Raw genomic sequence first — 17,813 nt, 5'->3', positions numbered from 1 at the left:
AAGTATCGCCCCCTGCAGTTCTGTCAGATAATCCTCATTGTCCCCCAGATAATGATTAGGGCTCGTTCACATCTGCGTTGTCCTCTCCGTACTTCAGGTTTCCGTTTCCTGCATAAAACAGAGCAGGAGAAGGAAACCTGCAGGAGACTTTCTCACCCATTCATTTGAATGGGTGAGAAAGCTGTCCAGCCGTGAGCGGCGGTGAGTGTTTTAGGCTCTCCGCCGCGAAACCGGGTTTTATAATCCGGACACAGAGTCGGACATGCAGTACTCTGTGTCCGGATAAAAAAAATCCGGTTTTGCGGCGGAGAGCATAAAATGCTCACCGCCGCTCACGGCCGGACCCGGTCTGTGCTTTGTGTCTTCTTGCATGCAGAAGACGGAAACCACAGAACGGAGACCCTGAACGCAGGTGTGAACCTAGCGTCACAAGCACAAACTCTTGGGTAATATCTTCAGTTATTTTGTTTGCAATGAAAAAACACAAAAGAGAATGAAAAAAAAGTCACATCATTGATCATTTTACACAAAACTCCAGAACTGGTGCGGACAGAAGTATTGGCGCCCTCAGCCTAATACTTGGTAGCACAACCTTTAGACACAATAACTGCGCACAACCGCTTCCGCTAACCAGCAATGAGTTTCTTACAAGGCTCTGCTGGAATCTTAGACCCTTCTTCTTTGGCAAACTGCTCGCGGTCCCCCCTGAGATGTGAAGGGGGCCTTCTCCAAACTGCCACCAAGAGATCTCTCCCCCTCCCCCACAGGTGTTCTATGGGATTCAGGGCTGGACTCATTGCTGCCGCTTTACAAGTCTCCAGGGCTTTCTCTCACCACCATTTTCTAGTGCTGACCTGAAGTGTGTTTTGGGTCCTTGTCCTGCTGGAAGAGCCCTGACCTCTGAGGGAGACCCCGCTTTCTCACACTGGGCCCTACATGATGCTGCACAATGTGTTGGTCGTCTTCAGACTTCATAATGCCATGCACACGGTCAAGCAGTCCAGTGCCAGAGGCAGCAAAGCAACCCCAAACCATCAGGGACCTCCGCCATGTCTGACTGTAGGGGGCGTCTTCTTCTCTTTTTTCCTGTAATCTCTATGTTGAGGCCTTCTCCTACTTTTGTCTCCTCTGACCAGAGAACATTCTTCCAGAACGGTTTTGGCTTTCTCAGGTAAGTTTTGGCAAACTCCAGCCTGGCTTCTGTCTGTGGGTAAGAAGTGGGGTCTTCCTGGGTCTCCTACCATACAGTCCCTTCTCATTCAGACGCTGACGCTGGATAGTACGGGGTGACACTGTTGTACCCTCGGACTGCAGGGCAGCTTGGACTTGTTTGGATGTTAGTCGAGGTTCTTTATCCGCCATCCGCACAATCTTGCGGTGAAATCTCTGGTCAATGTTTCTTTTGCGTCCACATCTAGGGAGGTTAGCCACAGGGCCATGGGCTTTACACTTCTGGATGACACTGCGCACGGTAGACTCAGGAACATTCAGGTCTTTGGAGATGGACTTGTAGCCTTGAGATTGCTCAGGCTTCCTCACAATTTTGCTTCTCAAGTCCTCAGACAGTTCTTTGGTCTTCTTTCTTTTCTCCATGTTCAATGTGGTCACACAAGGACACAGGACAGAGGTGGAGTCAACTTTAATCCATTTCAACTGGCTGCAACTGTGATTTAGTTATTGCCACCACCTGTTAGGTTCCTCAGGTAAGTAACAGGTGCTGTTAATTACACAAATTAGAGAAGCATCACATGATTTTTCAAACAGTGCCAAAACTTTTGTCCACCCCCTTTTTATGTTTGCTGTGGAATTAGATCCAATTTGGCTTTTTGACAATTCTTTTTGTGGTTTTCCATTGAAGACAAATTAAATGAAGAAAATACCAAAGAGTTTGTGATTGCAATCATTATCTGGAAGAACACGAGGATTATCCGACAGAACTGCAGGGGGGCCAATACTTTTGGCCAGCACTGTAGTATCTTACATCTGTATGGTAATATCTCATGTCTTATATAGTATTATACATCTATGACGTAACATCTCATTACCCTACAGATATGACCCTACAGACTGAGATTACCCCACAGAGCTCTGGTATAATATTATTTGGCCCCTGGGGCTTCTATAGTGGCCCTAAAATATTCTTTAAAAAAAATAAATAATTCCCCTAATAAAATGCCATGGATGTCGGAGTGATTACCGCGCGACCTAATACGTATTATGAGACGGATGAACTGCTGATGTGTAGTGCAATATTTCCTGAGGAGCTACTCTGACACACAGATATATAACAGGGGTGTATACATGGTCTATATATCTATAACCTGCTACCTACAGATACCTTGCAAGTCTTTGATGCCACCCGTGTCCCTCCCCCACCTTGTCACTTAGGACCTGCCACAGTCGGCGTCTTTGGTTTGCGATTGTATGCGCTGTAGACATTGGGCCTTGGCGAGTAAGGAACGCAACTGCGCTAGTTCTACAGGGGCCACAATCTGTGGTTCCTGGGCCTCAAACCAACGTAGTGCCGTCTCAAGCCCCTGGACGGCCTCAAGAGCTGTTGGGTTTGGGTCATACTCTACATTATCATCATCATCATCACTGGGGTCTTTGTTGTCAGAGGTGGAGTCAGTGTTCCTCTCTTCTAAGGAGTCCTGCATGGTTGGGATGGAGTCATCAAGGTGCACCCACTCAGCAACATCCTCGGGGGCCAAATGTTTGCAAACTAGAGCAGCCAGGTTGGTCAGGTCTGAGAAGACCTTGCTATAGTCATCACCAACTGTGTCCTCCATGGCGCTGTTCTCGAAAGAAGCTCTGAGGCCAAAGAGCCAACATTTCTCGATACTTCCAGACTGTATCATGCCCCATGCCTGGCCAGAAAGGTAGATCATGTCCTTCAACAGAAAGGACTTGAGAAAATCTGAAGGAGACCCCTCAGCAGACACCACAAGCCTCAGGAGCTCGCGCTTATAGAGCTGTTTGAAGGAGGAGATGACTCCTTGGTCCATGGACGGGGTCTTACTTCTAGTATTTTTGGAAAGGAACAAGACCCGTATGCTGCCATCAGGGGTCTGAAGCTCCTTCTCAGGGGGGCTTCCTGCACTTTGGTTGACGAGGAGGACTGCTTTTTGCTGGAGACAGCATCGTCTCAAGTAACGCCTTACTGTAGGTACAAACTCTTCGAAAAACCATTGTTGGAGTAGCTCTGACGTCATCCATGCCTTCTTACAGTGCCTGTATGTAGCCGACAACTTGTCTTGCTTCTGGTGTCGGAGACTTGGTGGATCGTGAAGCTTTCCGACAATCAATGGCTTCAGCTTGTGGTTGCCCGTAAGGTTGGCCGCCAAGAGAATGGTGACTCTGTCCTTCACTTTCCGGTAGCCGCGGGGCTGCTTAGCTGTGGCAATGTCATGGGTATGGTCTGGAAGAAGCTTCCAGTATAATCCTGTAATGTTGGCGTTGTAGATCTGCTCGTCTCCATAACCACCATCGTTTGGCGGTGATTTGGGTTGTTCTTCTGGATAGACCAGAACTGGGTCCATGTCTGAGGTTTTGATTTCTGGTTCTCCATAGATGCGTTGACTGGAGATGCCGTGTCTTTTCTGCCAGCGCCAGAACCAGCCATGGCTGGCCTTGAAGGTGCAGTCTTCTCCATAGATCTGCTTGGCGAATGTCTCGGCTTGGGCCTGAATGATTGGCCCTGACAGAGGAACGCCTTGTTGTCGTAAAGTGATGAACCAGGAATACACGGCTCGGTCAATCTCCTCTTCGTTGGCGAGGCGCATCTTCTTCCTCTGCGTCCCTACATCCCCACCGAGCTGATCCAGAAACCATCTGAGCTTCTGTTCATCCTTCAGCCACCCTCGGAGAGTTCCTCCTGGCACCCCGAAGTCTCTGGAGACGCTGGCCTGACGTTCCCCCTTCTTAACCCTCTCTATGGCTTCCAGCTTGTCTTTGATGGAGTAAGCCTTACGTAACGCCATCTTCACCATGGTCTGTGTGCATGCTGCATCGCCCAGGCTGCTCCGTAGGATCCGCCGTCGCTGGCAGGACATGACAGCAGGGCACTAGCTGCAGGCACGGGCACGCACGTCACTCGGGCACCCATTGGTGGTTGATAATGAGGGTGCCAGCTGTGCACGCCATGCTGTGTTGCAGTCTAGAGGGGCATGCCTTGCATACAGCCGGGGTGCCAGGCTGTGCCCAGTGACAGCTGTGCCTTCCTTTTGTTTCTGTCACAGCTCCCCTCACCCCTCCCAAACTCTGCCCAGTCAGGGAGAGACACACATACACCCACGCATGCGCCATGCCAACTCCCTGCCGGGGGCAAAGCGCATGCTCTGGAGTTCCAGCTGTCGCCTCATGTCATATAAGTACGCATGCGCATAGCTCCTTGCCCGCACGTCCTTACTACGCATACGTTGGCTGTCAGCTACGTCAGAGGCGCAACCATTTCAGTAATGGAGCAGGATAACGAACCGAGGTAACTTGATCCGCTCAATGGCTGATAAACTGTGTGATGAAATATTATGAGCGGGTTTGATACCGAGAACGAGTGAATCGATTAGCGACGGTTCATTTAGAAGCCGGTTTCCCCTCAGCGTATCCCCTCTAGTATGTGTTGGTTTGGTCCGTCCTGTGCGCTGGTTACTAGAGCCTGTCACGTGGTACGGTCCTTCCCTCCCGTTCTCTCCAGACACGGCGGCTGCAGTGTGAGTACCGGGGCCGTGCCCGGGGGTCCTGAGGGCTCCTGACCCGGCAGGCGGGGCACTGGGGGACGGATATTAACCGGGAGCTCCGGGGGTCTGTGCGGTGCAACGATAATCGTCCTAGTGATGTATATAATGTAATGTGTGGGGGGAGGGGGACATGTGAATGGGTGTCAGGGGCTGAGGGGAGGGGGAGGTGTCAGATGGGGCTGAGTATGGGGTATATAGGACCGGGCTGTATATACCTGTCACATGGGGCTGAGTATGTGGTATATAGGGCCGGGCTGTATATACCTGTCACATGGGGCTGAGTATGTGGTATATAGTGCCGGGCTGTATATACCTGTCACATGGTGCTGAGTACGGGGTATATAGGGCCGGGCTGTATATACCTGTCACATGGGGCTGAGTATGGGGTATATAGGACCGGGCTGTATATACCTGTCACATGGGGCTGAGTATGGGGTATATAGGACCGGGCTGTATATACCTGTCACATGGGGCTGAGTACGGGGTATATAGGACCGGGCTGTATATACCTGTCATATGGGGCTGAGTATGGGGTATATAGGGCCGGGCTGTATATACCTGTCACATGGGGCTGAGTATGGGGTATATAGGGCCGGGCTGTATATACCTGTCACATGGGGCTGAGTATGGGGTATATAGGGCCGGGCTGTATATACCTGTCATATGGGGCTGAGTATGGGGTATATAGTGCCGGGCTGTATATACCTGTCATATGGGGCTGAGTATGGGGTATATACTTTGTGTGCTATATCTATATACCTGTCACATGGGGCTGAGTATGGGGTATATAGTGCTGGACTGTATATACTGTGTGAGATATAGCTATACATATCTGTCGGGTGGGGGGGTGTAGTGTATGTGTATACAGGGGAGGGTTATGTCAGGACAGTATATACTACCCGTCCATGAATAAATATGATTTAGGGAGGGGTGTAATGTATATAATTATTACATGTCTTAGAATGGGGGGAGGGGCGTTGTCTCTGTATACATCACTCATGCAGTGTATATATTATGTCGGGGTATATATACAGTGTATCTGATGACCTGGTCACTATAATGTCGGACTCTCTATATTCTGACACGTTTTCTCCTCTGTATTACACTCCGGAGCAGCGCTCTCTAATCTGCAGAGCTGAAATCTCCCAGGACTCCCTGCAGGCTCAGGATTGGTGCTCAGTGCCGTCTGTTAGCGTCCTGGGGGTGCACCGCCCCCTACTCCGTTTTCTTGCATCCTCTTCCGCTCCTTGGCTGCATCTTGTCTCCTCACATCTGGGGGTTCAGATGATCACGTGTTAACCCTTTACCGTTGTATCACATGATGATCTTATGTAACTTGTAATCCACTGTAGTAGGGCGTGACTAATAGAGGGGGCCGGGGGCGGAGCCATCCCCTCTATAAGGGCACAGGTTGTATAGCTAGTAACCTGAATTGTAGGGGAAGGGGCGGCAGCTAAACCTCTGCAGAAGTCATAAACTGGTAATGAGAGCTGTTTCTGTGCGCGCTCCCGTGTGTGAGGTCTGTGCGCGCTCCCGTGTGTGAGGTCTGTGCGCGCTCCCGTGTGTGAGGTCTGTGCGCGCTCCCGTGTGTGAGGTCTGTGCGCGCTCCCGTGTGTGAGGTCTGTGCGCGCTCCCGTGTGTGAGGTCTGTGCGCGCTCCCGTGTGTGAGGTCTGTGCGCGCGCGCGCCTGTATATTAGCTCTGCGCGCGCTCCTGTATATAATGCCTCGGCCTCTTGCATGCCGTGTATCTTGTGCTCTCTTCTAACCTTTGCCGCTTTCTCTCTCCTGCTGCCTGGGCCGCTCAGTTCTCCCACGGTACATAGTGAGTATGCTCCGTCGCTCCGTGTCGTCTCCGCTCCATCTGCATGGCCTCTCCATCATCCTCTTCATTCTGCCGCCTTCATCCTGCTCTTTCTGGAGGGTCAGATATTCACACGTAGGATATGGAGCGGTGACCTAATGTAACCCCGAGGGCCGCTCTTCCCAGTGACTGATCCCTGCTGTCTTGTGTGCAGAGGGGCTGCCCACCACCTTTCTCTCTGGGCTAGTGATCTGTGGAGTGTTCGGCATTAGGTCGCAGCAACCTCCAACATTCACCTTTTGTGAAACTACAACTCCCAGCATGCCTACGTGCTCCGCTGTTCTCGGAATTCACATAGAAGTGTATGGAGCATGCTGGGAGTTGCAGTTTCACAGAGCTGACGCTTGCTGACCCCTGGTATATGACAATGATTCCCTGAGCACAAAAAGCTGTGAGGAGTGAAACCCCTTGGTCATAACCTGATGAGGACTGGAGAGATCGAACACGTGGGGGGTTGTCAGAGGGGTCCTCAGGGCGAATTCAGGTGAAGTGATTGTCGGGTCATCCCTGGGATCAGTCGCTGATTCTGCTGTCCGGGGTCAGTGGCTTCTAATAACCAGAGCCCCCCCCTCCCCCACTGACTACTGTCTGAGACTAGTCCCCGCATACATGGACTCCACACACATGAATTATTCCTGTAATTCTCCTGACGACCTCTGGGGGAGCTGTGACTGTTCTCATCTGTCCGCGCTGTTCTCTTCCTCCTCTTTACTTTCATTGCATGCAGCTGTCTGAACAAGCGCCAGAGGTGCGGCACAACCGTGAAAAGAAACCACGAGCAGGCCTGGGTCTCCAGGATAAACCGGCTGACCCCTTCCCGTATATAGAATACCGTCTGTGGCCCCATATATACAATACAATAATATATATACAATCATTAATTTTCTGCACCCCATCCCAATACGATGCCTTTCCTGTAGTCTTGTCTCCTACAATGAGGCCATAGACTTATTGGGTATGACCCCATACATACTATAGTGCCCTGTGAGCCCCATATATACTATAGTGCCCTGTGAGCCCCATACATACTATAGTGCCCTGTGAGCCCCATATATACTATAGTGCCCTGTGAGCCCCATATATACTATAGCGCCCTGTGAGCCCCATATATACTATAGCGCCCTGTGAGCCCCATATATACTATAGCGCCCTGTGAGCCCCATATATACTATAGCGCCCTGTGAGCCCCGTATATACTATAGCGCCCTGTGAGCCCCGTATATACTATAGCGCCCTGTGAGCCCCATATATACTATAGCGCCCTGTGAGCCCCATATATACTATAGCGCCCTGTGAGCCCCATATATACTATAGCGCCCTGTGAGCCCCATATATACTATAGTGCCCTGTGAGCTCCATATATACTATAGCGCCCTGTGAGCCCCATATATACTATAGCGCCCTGTGAGCCCCATATATACTATAGCGCCCTGTGAGCCCCATATATACTATAGCGCCCTGTGAGCCCCATATATACTATAGCGCCCTGTGAGCCCCATATATACTATAGTGCCCTGTGAGCCCCATATATACTATAGCGCCCTGTGAGCCCCATATATACTATAGTGCCCTGTGAGCCCCATATATACTATAGTGCCCTGTGAGCTCCATATATACTATAGTGCCCTGTGAGCCCCATATATACTATAGTGCCCTGTGAGCCCCATATATACTATAGTGCCCTGTGAGCCCCATATATACTATAGCGCCCTGTGAGCTCCATATATACTATAGTGCCCTGTGAGCCCCATATATACTATAGCGCCCTGTGAGCCCCATATATACTATAGTGCCCTGTGAGCCCCATATATACTATAGCGCCCTGTGAGCCCCATATATACTATAGCGCCCTGTGAGCCCCATATATACTATAGCGCCCTGTGAGCCCCATATATACTATAGCGCCCTGTGAGCCCCATATATACTATAGCGCCCTGTGAGCCCCATATATACTATAGCGCCCTGTGAGCCCCATATATACTATAGCGCCCTGTGAGCCCCATATATACTATAGCGCCCTGTGAGCCATATATACTATAGCGCCCTGTGAGCCCCATATATACTATAGCGCCCTGTGAGCCCCATATATACTATAGCGCCCTGTGAGCCCCATATATACTATAGCGCCCTGTGAGCCCCATATATACTATAGCGCCCTGTGAGCCCCATATATACTATAGCGCCCTGTGAGCCCCATATATACTATAGCGCCCTGTGAGCCATATATACTATAGCGCCCTGTGAGCCCCATATATACTATAGCGCCCTGTGAGCCCCATATATACTATAGTGCCCTGTGAGCTCCATATATACTATAGTGCCCTGTGAGCCCCATATATACTATAGCGCCCTGTGAGCCCCATACATACTATAGCGCCCTGTGAGCCCCATATATACTATAGTGCCCTGTGAGCCCCATATATACTATAGCGCCCTGTGAGCCCCATATATACTATAGCGCCCTGTGAGCCCCATATATACTATAGCGCCCTGTGAGCCCCATATATACTATAGTGCCCTGTGAGCCCCATATATACTATAGTGCCCTGTGAGCCCCATATATACTATAGTGCCCTGTGAGCCCCATATATACTATAGCGCCCTGTGAGCTCCATATATACTATAGCGCCCTTTGAGCCCCATATATACTATAGCGCCCTGTGAGCCCCATATATACTATAGCGCCCTGTGAGCCCCATATATACTATAGCGCCCTGTGAGCCCCATATATACTATAGTGCCCTGTGAGCCCCATATATACTATAGCGCCCTGTGAGCCCCATATATACTATAGCGCCCTGTGAGCCCCATATATACTATAGCGCCCTGTGAGCCCCATATATACTATAGTGCCCTGTGAGCCCCATATATACTATAGTGCCCTGTGAGCCCCATATATACTATAGTGCCCTGTGAGCCCCATATATACTATAGCGCCCTGTGAGCTCCATATATACTATAGCGCCCTTTGAGCCCCATATATACTATAGTGCCCTGTGAGCCCCATATATACTATAGTGCCCTGTGAGCCCCATATATACTATAGCGCCCTGTGAGCTCCATATATACTATAGCGCCCTTTGAGCCCCATATATACTATAGTGCCCTGTGAGCCCCATATATACTATAGTGCCCTGTGAGCTCCATATATACATAGGTGGGGCAGTGATGTGACCGGAGACCTCTGCATCGTCCGGTTTCTCTTGCTGGTTGTGCCGGAGATCTCGGCGCTGATCTTCTTCTCCTTTCAGTTCCATAGTAATGTGAGGCATCCTCGTCTGCTCCATCCGCTCCAGTGGGGGGCGCTGAACTTGGCGCCAGGTCTGCTGTTTGTGCAGTAAGAGCTGGGACCTGGTTCGCGGCCTCCTGGTTAGTCTTCGCCGTCTAGACCGTCTGTCCCACCATCATTGCATGATACGGCTTCATGGAAATGTGGCTTTACCAGAGAAGACCCGGCGGACTCGGTCACCCCCCGACTACTGCAGGTTACAGCCCCATGGCCCGCCCTGGACCAGCATAGGGAATGTCTTCAGCAGTGGTCTGAGGTCGGTTCTCCCTGACGTGGCGCGGCCTTAGCTCTGCCGGTCACAGGTGTCGCAGCCTCCGCCTCGAGGGCAGATATGGCTTTCCTAAATATACCCCTAACTCTCCTGCTTGGATGGGACAGCGCCACCTACTGGATCGGTGCTAGGTCAGGGAGAACCTACCTTTAACCCCTCCATTGTAGCATCTACCAAGGAAATATGGCCAGTGTAAGGGTCTGCATTAATTTCCTTTGTTAGAAGAGCATTCTGGGAGTTGTAGTTCTGCAGCACCTGGAGAGCCTCGGTTTTGGGGAATTTAACCCTTGGGAGTGTTCCCCAGGGGTCTGACATCCATGTAGCCTAAGAATAAGCTTTACCCAAGGCCCCGACCCCCCCAGGTCTGACAGTCACAATGTGTATAATCCAGTGTGATCCGTCTCCTGCCAAAACCTGCTGCTCCCTGCAGTGCTATTGCCTTCATTGTGTCCTGGCTGTTCTGTCACCCTGGTCTGACCCTCTCTGGCCCCCTATAACGCCCCCCGGTGTCTTCTCTGGTACATGCCCTGTGTCTCTTGTGCTTTTCTGTCCGCCGTTACAGCTCTTGTTGTCTTTTAATGCTGCTTCGTGCTGAAGATGAGGACAAGGAAGCACCAGAGCCCCGCGGAGTCCGGCTGGGTGGACAAACACAAGTGCGAGGACGCTGCTCAGCTCACGTGTGAGGCCCAGACCACACCAACCCCTAAAAAGATCGAAGCCCCCAACGGGAACCCTTCCGAACCCGCAGAGAACTCCCTGAACATCGACCAGAAGAAAGTCAACGGCAAGAAGCAGAAAAAGAGGCGACGGTCTCCCCGAAACAAAGCCTCTCCTTCCAAGGTGGACTCTAGTCTTCTGGGTATGATGGCCGATGGCGTGTGGTTGGAGAAGTACGTCTACGATGAGGCTGAATGTTATTACCACACCTGGCTGGCCGCAGAGCGGGCCGGGGCAACGGAGGGCAAACCTCCAACCAAAATGGCCGCCATTAAGAAACACAAGGCCATTCAGGGCACGGCGAAGAACAATGCGGCGGAGGGCTGCTGCCACAGCAATAGGGCGGCCTGTCACCACCTCAGCCAAGGCGTCTGGGTCAACAAGTTCAACTTCGAGGATGCCGAGAGCCAGTTTGTCACGCAGTACTCCTCCCCGCTAGCTCCTCGTATGCTAAACCTTAATCTCGTTTCTCATAACCGAGCCGTGCCAAGGTCCTCACAGAAGACGCCGGACGAAGGGTATGCCAGTGCCACCCCCACTCCAGCCACCGCGCCCAGTCCGCTGACCCTGAACTCCATCGTGTCCGACCCAACTGTGAATGGGAAGCCTCACTGGGCCGGTCTGCAGAGCCTGCTGTCTGAGGTGTGGCTGGACAAGTCTCTGTATGACCAGGCGGAGGCGCGGTACTACGAACATATGGCACAGGCCGAGCCGAACCTCAGCACCTGGAGCCACAACACGGGCAAAAGGGGCAAAAAGGATAAATGGGGCAAAAAATCTGCAGGAAAGCAGCAGCCGGTCAGGAAGAAGGAGCTGGCCAGTATTCCAGAGGAGAACCCCAACGGGCTGTATTACCCCGCGTACTACCTGCATACCGACAGCGAGAGAGTCTGGCTTGACAAGAGCGCTTACGACAAAGCCGAAGAGAACTTCTATGTGGCCCAAAGCCATCCGGCGGCCAGCGCTGCGAAAGCCAACAAGTCGCCATCTGTAGCCAAACACCCCAGGCCGGTAAAGACCAGGCATGGTGGCAAGAAGTAGGAGTCTCTATATACATATATACCACCCACCTGTAATGTCGCCGCCTTGTAGGATCTCATTGGTTCATCCTCATCCCCCCCCCTTATCTTACATTAACTGGTGCCAAAGTCCTGGCCTCTGCCCCTCCCCCCTGGGGTCCTGCCCCTCCCCCCTGGGGTCCTGCCCCTGTGCACTGTATATAATGTTCCTGCCCTCCAGTCTATACCTCTTACTGCTGTCAGTGAATAGAAACCTTCAGGGTCTTCCATGCAGGCGCCGCCATTCACTGACAGCAAGAACGGAATAGTTGCAGAAAGTTCAGCAACAAACCTGCTGCATGTGAATTCTCCCCTACGATGCGTAGACACTTGGAGGAAGCCGGAGCCCCTTGTAAGTCCTTGGCGTATCCTCCATATACAGCTTGTGTAACCCCCTTGGTGTCACTTACCATACACTTACTGCAGTAAAGCCCCTTAGATGTATAACAATGGGTCCGGTGCCCACACGCTCACTCATGGAGGGGGGGCCGTGGTACAGATAACTGACCTGCACGCTTGTATCTTGCAGAGACATGGCGGCTTCATTCCTCAGCACAGAGAAGATCTGGTTTGATAAATACAAGTACGACGATGCCGAGAAGCAGTATCATGAGCGCCTGAGCCTGAAGTCCGCACCCCACAATCAGTCCCAGGTCAGTAGGGATGTTGGGTGATCGGGGTCTATAGTAATGGCGCCCCCTAGGTATAGCAGTGACTGCACCCTCGGAGACCCTCTATTGGCTGTTGTATATACAACTCCCAGCATGTGCCCTCCCATAGAAGTGACTGGAGCATGCTGGGACTTGTAGTCTCATACCAATAGGTCGGTGACTCCTGACCATGCAGCTATAGGTGAGAGGGGGGTTTAATATTTTAGTACATCGCCTCCCCTCCATTGTGCACTACCCCTAGCACTGCTGGACACCTTCTGCACTGTACTTGGTGACATTTTGCCTCCTGGGGTGTTAAAGGGGTCCTAAAATCTGCATAAATCTTGTCGCACAGGCTCATGGGAGGAGACCAAATCTTACACTAGTACAGCGCAGAGCTGCGTGACAGGGGTCTATTCACACAGGCAGGTTGTTCAGTGCAGTTTCTGATCCAGTGTGAATATCTCCTGAGGGCATATTGCAGTGTTGTGTCATCTAGGCCGCGATGTTCTGCAGCGCTTTCACTTCCTCCCTGTTGCAAAGATCTCTGCTTACTGATCTGTCCGCCGCCGCGTGTTCATGGAGGGCCCACTAGAGGGAGCCATTATATTTTTTGCTGCTACTCGGATGGATTTGCTGTAACAGACCCAGCAGCTGTGTGAGCAGGACACAGTCACTGACCTAAAGACTAAACCTGAGCGATCAGACAGCAAGCAGAGATCTTCTACATGTCAGTATTGGGTGAGCCCCTTGTGCAGAGGGTGGGTGACCCCGTCCTGTCTCCGCTTCTCCCTCCTTCCGGCTGCTTCTCTTGCTCGCTGGTGGTCGGGGCATTAGCAGCTGTTGTTACCCCAGCCAGGCTGAGGCCTTTTCTCGGCCTCCTGCTCTTTCCCTCCCGGTAACCTGTAAATGTGTGTGTGGTTCTTTGTGCACGGCCTACAGGATGACGGAGCGAGCACAATCCTCAGGGACATTGCCAGAGCCAGGGAGAATATCCAGAAATCGCTGGCCGGAGTGAGTACCAGCCCGAAACCCGGAGCCGGCTGTGCTGCCCTTCTCTAACCTCGTCCTCCTGTGTGTGCTGATACCCCGTGTGTGCCACCGCCATCTCTCATCACTAACACGCCTGCCATGTGCTGCCCAGACTCCACCAGAGGGCGCTGTACTGTGGGGGGCAGAGCACGACCCCTCCTGTCCCCTCTGCCGTAGTCTTGGTGATTGCGTCTTGCCCAGAGTTTTCCTTGGGGGTTTTCTAGCACTTATTGGGTCTTGGCTCTGGCACTCGGGGTCCCTGCAGATCAGCTATTGGCTGTGTGATGTCATGTCCAGTGGTCACGTGTCCTGTTCACAGGAATGGGCTGAGCTGTTATACCAGACATGGCCACTCTACAGTGATGGCGCTGTGCCCGGTCAGCTCTAATAGCTGGTCAGTCGGGATCCTGGACGTGCTCGTGCTGATCTTCAGTCAAGGATCTGTCCTAAGGATTGTCCTCCATTAATAAGCCTTGAAAACCCCGTAAGGATTTCGGCGACACTTCAGCGACCGGCGCTCGATCTGCCCGGGGGGGTCTCGTCATGGCGGATGGATTACATGTCATACTAATCGTCTAGTGCTGTGTTTTTCCTGTACTGATCTTGAGTTGCAGTGTTTCTACTCCAGTCACACCTAAAGCTGCATTCACAGTTAATGGCTGAGGGAGGGAGCGAGTGTCTGAGGGGGTGGGGGAGGGTGTTATATCTCCTGCTGTACAGCACAGCGCCCCCTATACAATGCAGGGGGGGTCAGTGGCTGCATTCTGACTACTAGATGTAAGTGCAGCTCTGGATGTGAATGGAGTATAAGACAGGAGACCGAATAAAGCAACAGACTCCCAAAGATCCTGATGTTGTACATTAACCTGTCATACTGATACACAGACAGTGGGGGGCAGTACAGGAATGGACGTCTGCACTGAGTATTGCATATGGCGGCCTGATGTGTATCCTGTAGGTGGCGCTGCCTCCGGTGAGCCCTGTCCACATCAGCCGATGCAGCGACTCCTAGACAGCGCCACCTACTGGATCCACCTGATTTATCGCCTCCGTCCAAGGCTCTCGGTCCCTGGTGCTGATGTCCAGCGGGTCGTGTGTGTGGTCTGTGCATGGAGAGGTCGCTGCTGCTTGTTCTGCGTCCAGTGCATGCCCTCATTAACCCTTCCCGATCCTGACCTTGCATGGCTCCTCCTGTCTCTCCCTCCCCCGCTTTCCCCCATCCCTGCTGGTCCCGCTCATTAAACCAATCCACATTTCTCCCCTTTCTAGCTGAGGACAGTCCTGAATAGTCCTAAGGACGGCCAAGCTCCCCCTCCCCCGAGCCACTCAGGGCCCCGTACTGTAAGTCCATCACCGATCTCCAGGGTATAGTGTCCAGCACTGGTAGATGAGGGTATAGAGGAGGTACCTGAGCGCCCCCCGGGGGAGGCCACACGTGTAGCCGCTAATCCTCACCTCCAGAGCTGCAGTCTCCATTCTGCTGATGTGGCATCTCGTGCAGACAGTTAGATCTCTGCCGCCCCCTGCTGGTATAATATCTGTATAGAACATGCACTGTGGGGGGAGGGTGTAGTGTTTAGACACTGGCAGGGCTGTGGGGGCTGTGGATGCAGCTTTGGATGTGACTGGAGTATATGTAAATCTTGCTTCCCCCTGATATAAGTGAGCCCACCCTTTACATGCCAGAGCTGTAGTAGAGTAGGGGTCTGTGAGGTCTTCTGCCCCCTGCTGGCTGTGGTCTGACCCTGTCCAATCAGATCCGCTCTGCATGTTCTCTAGTTCCTGCTCAATCTGCTCTGTCTTGGTGAGGCCTTCTCAGATTTGGTGCGGGGCTTATGCCTTTGGCTGCACTAAGATCTGCTCCCTGTCCCCAGATTTCTCTCTCCCCCCTCCTCTTATTGGGTGGGGCAGCAGCCTGATGTATCCCCTCCCCCACTAGTATTCGGGTTCTGTGGTTTTCATGTTGTTGTTGCTGTTTTTTAATCTATTTCTTGGTTCCTTGTTGCAGAGCACGGCGGCCGCCCCCGGAGGAGAGAACAGCGAGCTCCTGTCACGGGTCGCCAGTCTAGAGCATGAGAACCAGAGCCTGCAGAAAGGTGCCCACAGACACACTACTGCCCCCTGCAGACTAAGAGGATACCCAGGACCCCTGCAGATCAGCTGAACACTGCTTGTGATGTCATGTCCATTAGTCACATGATGTGTTCACAGCTCAGTCCCATTCAAGTGAATGGGCTGAGTTGCAATACTGAGCGCAGCCACTATACGGTGTATGGTGCTGTGCTTGGTATGTAGAGAAGAGGCTGCAGTGCTTTCCCTAATGCAGGGGTCCTGGGTCTGTCCCCCGGCAGCCTTCAATAGAAGGCCTGTCCTAAGCTCACCTGGTAATGGGAAGCATGCTGGGAATGATCGGCCCGCTCACTGACTGGGTCCTGGGGCCGGCGGCGTCGGGTCTTTCATGCATTGATGGTCTTTGTTTCCTCGGTTCTAGTGGTGAAGGACCTTCAGTCGGTCATCTCCAAACTGGAAAGCCGGGTCAGTACACTGGAGAAGTCTGCTACCTCACAAGCCTCAGCGCCCCAGCCTCCACCGGTGTGCAAGGTAACGTAGAAAGCGCCCCTAGTGGTGGCTGCTGGGAACAGCCTCTTCCTGTATATGGGTATGCCTGGAGCTGTGTGTGTGATGGGTGCCTTGTTAAAGGGGTTATCTGCAGTCAGACTTCACCCTTAAGGGGTTACAGGTACATTCCCTGCACTGGTTGAGCTTTATTCCAAATATACACCCCGGTCCCCTGTTACCTCTGCAGGGGCGGCAGCTGGGGATCCCTCGGTCCTGTCTTCAGTCATGTCCAGCTCCTCTGCTTGGGCTGTGGCCTGTAGAGCTGAGCCGGTCACATGACTGCGTTTCGGCCTCCCCAGTAGCCCCCGCACCAGTAACTGTTGTGAGTGTGGGGGCTTCAGGCCGTATACATGTAATGGGTTACCCACTGGTTTGATGTATCACTCCTGGGTAACCCCTGTGACTCGCCGCTAGGGCGCCCCCATCCACAGCAATGGCTTTCTCTGGTTCATGACTTTGGGTTTTCCCTCTCTTTGTAGCTTCCTGCTCCGACCCCCGTCCTCGCCCCCCCTGCAGCAGCCCCAAAGCTCAAGGCAGAGGAGGAGGATGATGATGACGATATTGACCTGTTCGGAAGTGATGAAGAGGAAGACGCAGAAGCCGCCAGGATCAAAGAAGAGAGATTGCGTCAGTACGCCGAGAAGAAAGCCAAAAAGCCCGGCCTGATCGCCAAGTCCTCCATCTTGTTGGATGTAAAACCGGTGAGCAGTGCTAGTGGAGGATTGCTAGGTCGTGGTTATCGAGGCGCTTTCCTATGGGGATGGTCTCAGCATTGCCAGGGTGGGGGGCGGGGTTCCTAGTGGGTTCTTAGTAGATGGCTCTGCCCACTGTGTAGTGTCGGTGTCCGGACAGCAGCTCTCCTCTCCTGTAACGCTCCTGTTCTTCTGTCCTGGCCTCCATCTTGGCTCTAACCTGCTTGTGTTCTCCATAGTGGGACGATGAGACGGACATGGCCAAGCTGGAGGAGTGTGTGCGCACGGTGCAGATGGACGGGCTGCTGTGGGGGTCCTCCAAGCTGGTGCCTGTGGGTTACGGCATCAAGAAGCTGCAGATCCAGTGCGTGGTGGAGGATGACAAGGTCGGCACAGACCTGCTGGAGGAGGAGATCACCAAGTTTGAAGACTATGTAAGTATCGGATTGTAAAACATGTCGGTTACAAGACCCTGCGGTCCTCTAGGTGATATATACTGATGTGTATACTGTGCAGGCTGGGGTGAGAGTATTGTGTAATGTTCGAGCACATCCGGAGCTGCATTTATACTTCAGCTGCCAGGGCCCTGCTGGGACACACTATAACATCCAGGGCACCACAGAACACTGTGCTGCAGCTCTGGATGTGACTACAGTATTCCATGTTACTACCAGTCTGACTACCCTCGGTGCTGCCATCTTGTCACATGCCTCGTTCTTCTGTTTCTAGGTGCAGAGTGTGGATATCGCTGCTTTTAACAAGGTCTAGCCCTGACCCTACAGACCGGAGTGTCAATAAAGATCAGCATTTGTAACCTCTGTCCTGTCTCCGCCTCATTCTGTTGTGGGGGGTGTAGTCACATGATGCGGGGTTCCTCCATACTGTAA

General features: G+C 52.5%; 2 protein-coding genes across 6 annotated transcripts; one reads left to right on the top strand and one right to left on the bottom strand.

Moving 5' to 3' along the window:
* Positions 1 to 1,346: 1,346 nt before the first annotated feature.
* On the bottom strand, positions 1,347 to 4,243 carry TIGD5 (tigger transposable element derived 5). Its single transcript, XM_075269997.1, has one exon. The coding sequence runs from the start codon at positions 4,050 to 4,052 to the stop codon at positions 2,385 to 2,387; it is 1,668 nt and encodes a 555-aa protein (XP_075126098.1). The 5' UTR covers positions 4,053 to 4,243; the 3' UTR covers positions 1,347 to 2,384.
* Positions 4,244 to 4,651: 408 nt separating this feature from the next.
* EEF1D (eukaryotic translation elongation factor 1 delta) lies at positions 4,652 to 17,744 on the top strand. Of its 5 annotated transcripts, none has more exons than XM_075269996.1 (9): positions 4,652 to 4,709; positions 12,463 to 12,586; positions 13,526 to 13,597; positions 14,885 to 14,956; positions 15,624 to 15,711; positions 16,107 to 16,216; positions 16,714 to 16,935; positions 17,166 to 17,360; positions 17,656 to 17,744. In XM_075269996.1, exons 2-9 carry the CDS (start codon positions 12,467 to 12,469, stop codon positions 17,692 to 17,694), a joined length of 918 nt encoding a protein of 305 aa, XP_075126097.1. In that variant the 5' UTR covers positions 4,652 to 4,709; positions 12,463 to 12,466; the 3' UTR covers positions 17,695 to 17,744. The 5 variants fall into 5 exon arrangements, with proteins under 5 accessions (XP_075126097.1, XP_075126093.1, XP_075126095.1 ...); XM_075269992.1 differs by lacking the exon at positions 4,652 to 4,709 and adding an exon at positions 10,741 to 11,912; XM_075269994.1 differs by lacking the exons at positions 4,652 to 4,709; positions 13,526 to 13,597 and adding an exon at positions 10,741 to 11,912.
* The last annotated feature ends 69 nt before the right edge of the window (positions 17,745 to 17,813 follow it).

The sequence above is a fragment of the Leptodactylus fuscus genome, chromosome 4 (assembly GCF_031893055.1).
Source record: "Leptodactylus fuscus isolate aLepFus1 chromosome 4, aLepFus1.hap2, whole genome shotgun sequence".
Classification (NCBI taxonomy): domain Eukaryota; kingdom Metazoa; phylum Chordata; class Amphibia; order Anura; family Leptodactylidae; genus Leptodactylus; species Leptodactylus fuscus.
This window is presented reverse-complemented; position numbering and strand designations above follow the sequence as displayed.